At 35.5% G+C, this 12,071-nt stretch overlaps 1 protein-coding gene across 2 annotated transcripts in view; it reads right to left on the reverse strand.

Moving 5' to 3' along the window:
* GLMN (glomulin, FKBP associated protein) overlaps positions 1-12,071 on the reverse strand; it is a 34,521-nt gene that overhangs the window by 8,289 nt on the left and 14,161 nt on the right. For both annotated transcript variants that reach the window (XM_059138053.1, XM_059138054.1), the window contains exons 8-15: positions 7,777-7,964; positions 5,936-5,989; positions 4,525-4,555; positions 4,331-4,420; positions 2,977-3,018; positions 2,458-2,531; positions 1,141-1,225; positions 543-652 (exon numbers count right to left, since the gene is read on the reverse strand). In XM_059138053.1, the coding sequence (XP_058994036.1) occupies positions 543-652; positions 1,141-1,225; positions 2,458-2,531; positions 2,977-3,018; positions 4,331-4,420; positions 4,525-4,555; positions 5,936-5,989; positions 7,777-7,964 (674 nt within the window). The remainder of the gene's footprint in view (positions 1-542; positions 653-1,140; positions 1,226-2,457; positions 2,532-2,976; positions 3,019-4,330; positions 4,421-4,524; positions 4,556-5,935; positions 5,990-7,776; positions 7,965-12,071) is intronic.

Here is a 12,071-nt window from a genome sequence, read left to right on the forward strand (position 1 = left end):
ACTCTTGTTCTCCAAGTTCACAAAATGCAATTGTGAAAATTGTTATCTTTCATACTTGAAGGTAACATCTCTTACTGCCTGAATTTTAAGATTCCTTTTATAAAAGCTTACAACCACTGCTCATCATCCATGCTAGTAGACTGAAAGTAAAATTAGTAAAAAGTAAGAAAGTAAAATTTACTTAAAATTAGATGTCCTAGAAAACAAAACAATAAAACCCAAACCAAATGTTATATACATGAAATTCTTAGTTTTTAGTCAACAATGCTATAGTTGCAAATCCCTATGACTTGTATATTATGCAGGGCACATCACAGGTATAAAATCATTCTGTTAATCATACTTTTGGAAAGAAGAATTTTTAATTTTGTTTTTACATAGCATCTGATTACCTAAATATGAAAATCTTTATGTAGTTTTATGAAATAGCCATAGTTCATAAAATAACAGGAAAATACATTTTATTTTTTTAGGTTCACTAAACAGGGGTTTCACATTTTACTGTGAATTTACTATGTGAACCTTAGTAATGGTTACCTTACCTATCTGAGTTTTGGAGTAAATCTGTTTCTGCACCCTCTGGGAGAAAGAGTACCAAATCTAGAAGTGAAATCAGCTGTGGGCCTGTAAACCATTTGTTGTTATGTGTTCTCTGAAAAAGCAAAATAAAAATTGGGAAGGGTTTTAAATAATAGTTGATTAACTCATGTTGTTCTTCTGATACCTTTATACTATAAAAAAAATTACACATTTAAAAAATAGTTCTTAACATTTCATTTCCATTCTTTCACACTTTTCTAGACACTAGGAACAAGATGCCAGTTTAAAAGCACTGAAACCCTCTTTCTGTTTTTACTATAGAATTACTATTCATAAACAGAGTAGACTTAAATTTCCAATAATACTTCAGAAGTATAGAGTGAAATGAAGTCATAGTCTCAGCTCAAAGAATTAATACTATTTCAATATACAGTTAACAAAATTTCAAAATCCAGGTTTTTAAAAAATAGAAATAGTGAAAAAATATGCCCTAATAGATATAGAAAAAGTCCACAAGAAAAAGTCCACATTAATATATCCTACAAATGAATCAATATAGCCTACAAAGTAAAAAAGATAATGAAAACTTTATGCTCTTACCTTTAATGACACATCAATTTGATTTTTGATATTCTGAATAATGAAAGCCTCCACACCTGAATGATTGCTTGTATTCAATAAGCACCTTAAAAGCAAAATTTTAATACATTTGAATTTATATTCAGCTGCATTATACTTAAATGATGATGAAAATTTTAGAAATTCAAATGGGCCATGTGTTATTTCTAGAAATAAAGCAATCGGTGAAGACAGCAAGGTGATCAATCAATTACCAAGTCACTTGTGGTTCTTGCCCTAACCAGCAAATTCTATTTTAACTGGAGATTTCCAACAATAAATTTCTATTAAACCAAATGTGAATCTTTTGTGCATACAGTTGCAATGACTTGACACAGCAAAAATGGACACTAGTAAAATAGCCTAAAAACTCCCCAAATTACTCCCTGTGCAAGTAGATTAGTCTTGTTAGACTAACTTAATTACAATAAAAGGAAACTTAGTATGACTGGCTTAAGAAAGGGGGATCTCCTGGTAGGAATATAGGTAGATAAGAACCGGAAAGCTGGTATAAGACCTAAGTATCAAATTAAAATTTCATAAACCCGGTCTAAGTCTTATTAATAGAAGTAAAGATGGGATCAAGGGTGCTAATATTGGCCAATCCTTAAAAAAGAGTTCTTGGCACTTTGACGTTGCCCAAATCTATTTTTAACTCATTTTTATTTATACCAGGTGTGTCAACAAACTAGTTCTGCAGGCCAAATTCAGCCTAGTGCCTGTTTTGTTTTATTGGAACACATCCATTCCCCTACTACAAAGACAAAGTTGAGTAGTTGTAACAGAGACTGTGTGATGCATACAGTCTGCATTTGCTTTACACAAAGGTCTGCTGCTCTTTAACTCAGAAAGTTGCTAGAATCTTTTTCCCCTTTAAATAGCACTATTAATAAACTCTATTAACTTACAGTAAATAGCCTATCAAAGTTATAACTCCAGAGCAATTAATTTCAACAGTGAATAATGGAGATTATGGACATGTAAAGTTATAGCAGGAGCCTTATCAATCTCTTATGTAATCTCTCTTTAGTTTTTAAATTTTTGAATATGTCAATTAGTTAAAATGAAATACTATTTTTCATATAATATGTATATGATAATATATTTTCATATAATATGTATCCATAATATTTGACTAACCCTTCTTTACCTATAGGGATAAGAGAATTTATTATAAGGCTTCCAAATAGAGTCGACTTAAATGTAAAACATATTTAATTACTATAACCTGGAATAATTAAATAGCATTAATTCGGTGTTTAATCAGCTACACACTTGAAAACCATTCTTGATACATACCTAAATAATGTATATTTGCCTTGTGAATCCAACTTGTTAATATACAGTTGAAGCATAGCTAAACTCTTTTTTCTCTAAAATAAAACAAATAATATTGTTACATAAGGTGAAGATTATAGTTGACTCTTGAATACCAGGAGTTTGAAATGTGCAGGTCCACTTATAAGTGGATTTTTTCAACAGATACAGTATAGTACTGTATATGTTTTTTCCTTGTGTTTTTCTTTTAATGTTCTTAACATTTTCTTTTCTCTAGCTTAATTTATTATATGCATATAGTATACAATACATCTAACAGACAAACTATATGTTAATCAACTATTTTGTTATCAGTAAGGTTTCTGGTCAATAGGAGGCTACTAGTAATTAAATCTTTAGGGAGTCAAAAGTTTTATGTGGCTTTTTGACTGTGCTGGAGGTTAGCATCCCTAATCCCTGTGCTCAAGAGTCAATTATAAATTATTCATTAAATTTGCTCACTGTAATTCATTATTATTTAGTCCCAAAACATTTACATACCAATGTCTCAATGGGGCAAAGTGTCATTACTTTGACTAAGCCCTGGAAATAAAAAATAAAATTCAGATGTTAATAGATTATACTGACAACAGGCAACTATAGTATCAATGGTGGATACTAAAATTTTGTAAGTGAAGATAGGATATTTTAAAATTAAGTAAATTTGGGGCACCTGGGTGGTTCAGTGGGTTAAAGCCTCTGCCTTCGGCTCCGATCATGATCCCAGGGTCCTGGGATTGAACCCCCCCCCCCATCCCTTCCTCTCTCTCTGCCTGCCTCTCTGCCTACTGGTGATCTCTGTCTGTCAAATAAATAAATAAATAAATCTTAAAAAAAAAAAAAAAAGATTATGTAAATTTTTCCCTGAGCCTCTTTATTCTTCTTCTTCTTCTTTTTTTTTTAACGATTTTATTTATTTGAAGGAAGAGAGAGAGGAACATGGCTTGAGGCAGAGGTTGGGGATGGGGGCAGAGGGAGAGGGACAAGCAGACTCCACACTGAGCAGGAAGCCAGATGTGGGGATCCATCCCAGGAGCCTGAGTTCATGACCTGAGCTAAAAGCCAACTGAGCACCCAGGTGCCCCTCCCTGAGCCTTTCATTCCACTGTTACATCAAAGGAAGCTAAGTTCCATCCATTTTGTAATTAAAACTGAGTGGGGTGTTACAAAGTGTAAATTTAGAAGTCAACTGTAATTTACAATTCTGTCTAGAGTGGCAAAAAATGAAATCAGACATGCAAAAATATAATCAATTCATTAAAAATAATCAGTGTTAATTTAGTAACAATAGCCACATTTTTCTATTTAAATAGTGGAAAAACACGTTTATACATCAACATCTTAAGACCCACTTGGCTAATGATAACTAATAAGTAGTATGAAGTAAAATAAAATCACAGGAGGAAGTAACGAGTCCATGCATGCCTTGACGGAGTCCTTAAGACTTGAGTTACAAGTAAAGGAACTTCATTTCTAAGGTTTCTATAGTAACATCCCTACAGAAACAAAGTGTTAAAGAAGGAAATTATGTTTTTGCACTAGGTGTTATGCTATCAACTATGATAGTCATTAGCCACATATAGCTATTTAAGTTTAAAATAATTTAAATTAAATTAAAAATTCAGTTCCTTAATCAACTTTAGCCACATTTCAAGTGCTCAGTATGGCTAGTAGCTTCCATACTGTGTCAAAGCTAGAACACTTCCACCATCACACCAAGTTTTACTGGTAACGTGGCACCAGAGATTCCAAAGGATATGAAGAAGAGAAAGTAGGGGAGGAGTTTGAAAAGACCTTTATTTAAATTTAGAAAAAGAAGGGGCTTTAACAAAATTAGAATACACATTTCACTTACCTGAGGTACAGTAAGAAAGCTCTTGATTTCTAAGTACTGGTGAAGTAGACTGTTGTCTTCTATTCTCAATAAACCATTCTCCAACAGATCCTACAGATTAAAATATATGCAGAAATACATATATAGCAAAATCAACAGCTGTATTTATTGACAGTGGCTGTGTGTATATTACAATGGATGCAAACAAATCTTACCACTCCTTTGGAGAAAACAGACTCTTCTGTTCTGGAAGAGAATATTAAAATTTATCAACATGGTTTTCTAAACTGTTTAAGAATGATTCCTCATTTTAGGAAAAATAAAGCAAAAACTGAAATTTAAAGACTTTAAAAATATGTATCATTAAGGAAAAATTCTGTTGAAGAACTTAGTCAAAATTCTTAATCCATGTTTGATTATCTTGTGACTTTGTTACTGACATCCGAATCTGACCACAATCTGCCCTCTCAGGGCTTCTTTTCTAGTAACCAACCAACAGATCTTCAACAACAAGTGCTAAGAAACCAATTATACATGATATACTATGTATTCCAGTTGATTAATCTGTAAAATCTTTTCAAATAAGAAGTAAATGCTTTCCATTTGTGATAGTATTTTTTTAAAGGTGTATAATCTTTAACTAAATATTTAAGCTGTGTGGCAAAAAATATTATCTAAGGCCTAAGTTCTTATCCTAACCATGCAAGGAGTCAAAAGTGTTTTTGTTTAATGACTAAATAGTTTGGAAATCCTAAGAATATAGAACTTAAGATTCAAATCAATAGATATTCTGATTGTTTGATTATAACAGAGACTAAAAAGAATGTAAAATCATTAAGACATACATAATACAGTAAATTTACACAGTTAATAACTACTTGTGCCAGGAGACCCTTGGAAATTCCTGCCTTGTAGGCCGAGGCTTTGGACATTTGCCATGTTACAAATCTTCCTTCACCTGGGAAGAGATGGGATTGATAAACTGTCACTAATGTTCCTATATGATACTACTGAAGGTCCTGATTGATGACAAGAGTTAATTTAAACATGTTACAAGATAACACAAAGCGTATAGAGTTTTGCAATATTCTTCAATATCTATCTGGAAGAATTATACATATTTGTTACTTGGTAATTTTTTTAAAGAGAAAGACTTGCATTCTTATGCTTCAAATAAGAGAAGTTATTGGATATAATCACTGTGAGTAACTTAATAATCTTTAAATTATGAAAAGGTGGGGTCAAGATATCTCTTTCCTTTCAGTGCGGTTCAGATTGTGTCCATGAAGCAAAATCATGGATGAATTTCTTTTACTGACCACCTCTTCTTAGATCGAGGAGGTTGCAGTGGGACAGAGGTGTTTTAACTTTATAGCTTTTGAAATAAGGGAAGAAACCACAGAAGCAGATGACTGGAAATTCCCTTAGAAGACAGTATTTTAATATTTAAAAGAGATTTTTTTGTTGTAAAACCTCTTTAACTTATTTGTCTCATATTTACATCACTGTTTTATAAAATAACCAATTAATTAGGGTCTGGCAAAGAGAAGGTAGTTTTCCCCACTCTTAATAAGAACTACTTTAATACTACTATTGAATTCTGAGATGCCATCTAAATGATCTTACCTTTGCAAAAAGACTTCAATATGCCCCATATTAAATTGCAAAAGGTACGATGGGCTAAAATAGACAACATACATACATATTTGTATATATCACATACACATACATTTTTAGAAATTTTATATACACAAATAATGTTATGGGTTGAACTGTCCCCCCTCCAAAAACAACCTTTGGAATCCTAACCTCCAGAAAGAACCTCAGCATATGACCTTATTTGGAGATAGGGCCACCCTTTTTTTTTTTTTTAATTGGGATGGACAAGGACAGAACAAGAACTTCCCCACTCTGGAGATAAAGTGAGGTCATTAGTGTGAGCCCTATTCTAGTACAACTCGTGTTCTTATATTAAAGGTAAATTTGGACAGAGACAGACACAGAGAGAATGCTATATGAATATGAAGGCAGAATGGAGTGATAGATCTACAAGCCAAGGAACATCAAGAATTGCCAGCAAACCACCAGCAAACAGGGGAGAGGATGAAACAGACTCTCCCTCAGAGCCCTCTAAAGGAACCAGTCCTGCCCACATCCTAACCTTGGACTTCTTTCCTCCAGAACTATGGGACAGTAAATTTCTGTTATTTTAAAACTACCCAGTTTGTGGCAAACCAACATATGTACCTAAGTCATTTTGGTGGTAGTATGATTAAGAGTACAGGCTCTAGGGTCAGACAGAACTGTCTGGAAGGTAGCTATGCTCACCACTATATCACCACGACCTACTCAGAACTGTTTGAATCTACCTATCCCACTAATTAAGTAAGTATGTATTGACTTATATCCTAAATTGTCTAAGCCTGTTACTTTCATCTGGAAAATATGAATGCTCTATTTCATAGTACTATAAAGATTAGATAATGCATACAAAGCTGTTTAGTACATGGTGAACATGGAAGTGGTAACCATTATTGCAGTATTTACACAGAAATATATCCCCAGGCATATTCACACATAAATATATAAATGCACACAAAGACACCTATGGCCTGCAAGACAAGCACGTTATCCTTATTATCATGGATATTAAAGTCCAAAAAGTATTACATTGTAAAATTATATATTTAAAAAATAATTTTGATAAACTTTATAGGAAAAGGAAGATAAGGTTAAGATAATTACAAAAGGAAGATTCAACCTAAATTGGGCAATAAGAGACTTTTCATAAAGTGACATTTAAAGTTAGAGATGGTCTAAGCATATACAAAGGCCCTACATCAGAAAGGTTCTATTTGAGTAAGAAACCAAAAAAAGGTCTGTCACTGGCGCATAGTAAACAAAAGAAAAAGCAGTAGAAAGTAAGTCAAGACAACCAAGCAGGGACTGGATTATGCATAAGCTTGTCTCATGTGAAGATTTTTAGACTTTAGAGCAACAAATAGCCACTGAAGTGTTTTCATTAAGAGTCTACTCTGTGTTTTGAAAGAGCTGGATTAAAAGGGATTAAGGATATATAAATGCTCAGGATTACGAGTAATCCAGTTAATAGATGATGGCAATTTAGACCACCCCATGCATGAGTAACTAACCAGTTCCCTCCCTTATAGACCTTATGGCTTCAAACCAAGCCCTTGGGTGTGTCTGGCTTCATACTTTCTGATTCTTGTCCCCATAATTATGTCTGTTTCAACCCTACTCCCCCCATCCCCCAAACACCTTTTCACTATTTGAGTACTACCAGCTTTAAAAGATGATAGGCCGTATTGTTAATAAAAATAGCTTTTGTTTATACTTCATTTAAAATGTATTAGTACCTTAATAAACATACTGGAAATTAGATTAATGAGTTTGATACTCATTGATAATTTTAGAATTGGATGAATAAACCAAATATTAACTCCTACCTTAAGACCATTGGAAGCTGATCAATACTGATGCCCTGTACAAATACCAGATAGGCCAGAGAAGCCATAGAGTCTGCTAACTGTTTGTCTTCTTCTTCCTCAAATTCAAGATAGTCCCAAGTCCTCTTTTTCCTTCCATGATTAAAAATCATTTTGGGGAAAGGATGTCCAACTGCTGATAAAAAGCCCTGTAAAACAGATTAAAAAAAAAAAACTCTAGGAGGCAGGCTCTAGTATGTCCTTCCCATCCTCCCCAGCCACATTCACATCATGTATAATCCCCTCCCCCTGAGTGTTGGTGGGACCTGCTGGACTTGCTTCTAACCAACAGAGTATGGCAAGATGTCACCACATGATGAGATTATGTTATGACAAAAAAAGGATTTTTGCAGATGTATTTAAGGTTCCAAATCACTTGATTTGGGGTAATTCAAAATGGTGACTATCCTTGGTGGGCCTGACTTAAGCAGGTAGATGACTTTTAAAAAGGGACCAGGCCCTCCCTGAGAGTCAGAAACTCAACTCTGTAGGCACTAAAGAACTAAGCTGCCATGTTATGAGAGGGCCTGCAGAGACTGCTGTGTGGCAAGAAACTACAGATAGCCTCTAGGAGCTGAAAGCGGTCCCTGACCAAATAGCCAACAAGCAAATGGGGACCTCAATCTATACCTTCAAGGAGATAAATTTGCCAACGACATGAGGGACCTGGGTGGAAAGATGAAAAAGTTTTAGAGATGGGTGGTGGTGACAGTTGCATGACAATGTGAATGTATTTAATGCCACTGAACTGTACCCTTAAAAAATGGTTAAAACAGTAAATTTTGTTATGTATATTTTATCATTTTTTTGAAGTGCTTCAGAGGTATTTGAGAGCAATCTAAAAATGTGAGACATACAAATAGCATGAAATGATAGTAAACTAACTATTCAAATGAATACTCTAGGAACAGTGCTCCACTGACCACTGTCTGACTAGACACAGAGTGGACAGGAGAACACTCATCAGTGGCACCAGAGACTTTGGAAAAAAGTGCTGCTATCTCAGGTCATAAGGGTTCTTGTATCCTAAGAGAAAGATAAGTATGAGTAGATAGGACTACAGTTTTATCTTTTTTTTTTAAGGAGGGAAGAAGAGAGAAAAAGGGACACTCAGGAAACATAAGGCCATTCCTATTCCTCTTATGTTCATTCTAACTAAAGTACCCTAGAAAGCATCTGATCTTTAGAATCCAATGAATTGATCTGAATTTTGGCTTCACCACTTATTAGCTGTGAGATACTGGACAAGTTACCTAATTCCTCTAAAACCTCAGTCTCCTTATCTAGAAAATGACAGCATGTCTATATCAAATATTTATTGAGAAGGTCCACAAAAAGAGTAGAAGATAAGGTTACAACAAACTACTATATAGAGGTAAAAAGGGAATGACAAAAACAGTTACATCAGAATGAAGACTGACCTTCCACATATTCACTCATTTATTTTAATAAATACTCAGAGTGTCAGGCACTGGGCCTGACACTGTGGGGAATTATAAAGCCAAGTAAGACTTTTCCAGCCTTCAGGGAAGTAAAATCTGCTGATCCCAGATGGCTCCATTAGTCATTTCAGAACACAAAAAAGAACCGTGGGAAATCATCCTTAGTCACAAGAGACTGCTATTCAGCTACCAGAGGCTAAATATGTACTCGGTGTACTGATTTTCAAAGCCATGCATGCATTCCTGTTATAGCTAGAAGACAAAAGTTTACCGTACTTGGATTCCAAATGTCCCCTTAATCATGAAGCTCCATTTTTTCATTCTGCCAATACTAGATATGTATATATATATTTTTTCCCAGAGTAGGGATAGCCTTTTAAAAAATCATTATACATAACCAGATTCTTCAGTGCTGCTTTAGGATATCTGGAGTCCACCTGTGTCCAAATTAGGGCCTCCACTCTCTACCAACACACCATCCAGAGTCTTGCTAATACCCAGATGTACCTGGGTACACTCTGTAATTTCTCATGGCAGCCTTGGCCCTTTTAGGCCTGTTCCTATGGTGAAACCCTTGGACATTCAAGCACTTCTATATCAAAATAACTTCTGCCAAAGGAGGGATAGCTGAGGCTATCAAGCTCAAGCATGACACACTTATCTGAACTTCTCCAGCATAGAACAGAAGGCACCTCCTCACTTCATCCCCTACCCTCATTTCACCTCTACTTTTTTCTTAATTTCTAAAGTTTTAATATACTTCAAATTAGTGTTCCAGGTTCATTTCAGCTCCTTCACTGCCAAAACTGAGGGCAGGGACTGCTTTTGTTTCTCTGCCTTTGTCTGTGATGACCAAGGTATACTAGGTATCTACTGCACTGAACTTTTAACTCCACATTATCCTTCTTTTTCTTGATCTTGATGGATCTGGCATCCTTCCACCTGGCCATGAGCAGGAAGTCCTTGGTTTCTTTGATTTTGGGAAGAATGGTTATGAGGGGCACAGGGAAGCGTGTGGCCGGCACGGCAAGTGGCAAAAAAAAGAGCCACCTCTACTTCTCCTTTGCTTTATGCTTCCTCACTTGTCTCTACTTCTAATACTCCTTCTGCTGAGATCTTAAAACCTCTTCCCTACACCCTCAGCCTTTCATAGGATACTTGCTCTTACTGGTGTAATTAAACATGACTTATTTCTGGTGCAAGCTGCTCATCCTCTAACACCTCTCACACAGCACAGTCAGGGAGGCAGCAGTGAGGAAGGCTGGTGTGGACAGAAGTTGGGTATTATCTTGGTCTCCTCTATTCTCAAGCAAAAGCACATTTTCCTTTCAGACAGATACCACACTGCCTTTAGCTGTCCTCATCTCTGCCATATGCTGACTGCCCGGTCATTTCCCGCACATTCACTAAAGACTCTGGAATCTGCTCACAATCTTTTCTCTATCCAACTCCTGCTACCATATGGGAAAAAAACTGAATGTTCACATAGGAAACTCCTCTAACAGGCCAACCTCATGGCTCTTGATTTCTGTATTCCAGTGATCTTAATTTCTAACTCATTTCAGCACATAATCCCAGCATTTGCAGCTATTCCACATTAGATACATAAACCCCAACATCTCATTTTGTGACAACTTCTTATCCTGTCTCTCTTACCAACCTGCTATTCTACCACTGAATTCTCTAGTTCTGGGATCCCTTCATCTAACCTACCTATTTGTCCCCTCCTAACTCCTTCTTTCCCTGTCCAACCAGCACATTATTGGTCATTTGAACTATTCATACTCTATATTTCCTTTAGTTCCATCTACGCAATAAACTGCCAGCTTTGGGAAAATAGCTACAATACACCTCGTCTTCTACACCCAGCCACTTGAGTACAGCTGGCAAAACATCATACACAAATACAAAATGCTATAGCTAAAGTTGTGGTTTCCAACCACAGATGAGTGATCAGACTACTGACTAATGCTTTCATGGTCTTCTACCATCTCTCCTTCCTTTTTCTTCAGTATTTCAAACTCTTAAAAATTAGACTCTTAAGAGATCTCCTTCACCTAAAAATCTGAGGCCAGTGGGTTTGATTCCCTTCAACTTTAATATTCAATTCCTGCCACAAATTTCCATGCATGCATATCCATTCTTACCTCCTCCAGATGTCCTTGATCCTGTGCTCTCTTGATCTGTGTGCTCTCAAGCCACATTATTTCAGTTACCCCGGAACGCTTCTCTTTTCCTCTCTAATGGTACCCACCCCTTCAGTCTATAAATAAATACACATACTCAAGACTCCCTATCTCCCTCATTACTCTCCTACCCCAAGCCCATGTCTTCCCACTACTCTTCTTTCTTATTCATCCTCTTTTGAAGAACACCTTATATTAGCTGGCATCTTTTTTTTCATTGTCTATGTACTCCTTTAACCACTCCTCTATTTTTGTCTCCAACATTCTGCTTAAACTATTTTTGCTAAGATTATCAATGCCATCTTCCTAAAACCAATGGATGCTTTTCAACTGTTACTTTACAGGCTACATTTAACATGACCAATTACTTTTTTCTTCCTGCAACTCTAATACCTGACTTTCTGTGATATTTGTCCCACCTCTGTGACCCTTCTTTCTTCTCTTTGGTGGGCTTAAGTGTCAGTATTCTGTAGGGTTCAGTCCTAAGACCTTTACTTACACTTACCTACCTCTTTAGATTATCTCATCAAAATTTGATCATTCCAAACTTTCCCCTTAAAAAACCTGCTCTCTGGAGATTAAATATATATAAAGAAATTACTGTTAATCTTGTTAGATGCCAAAATGG

Source organism: Mustela lutreola, chromosome 10 (assembly GCF_030435805.1).
Source record: "Mustela lutreola isolate mMusLut2 chromosome 10, mMusLut2.pri, whole genome shotgun sequence".
Lineage (NCBI taxonomy): Eukaryota > Metazoa > Chordata > Mammalia > Carnivora > Mustelidae > Mustela > Mustela lutreola.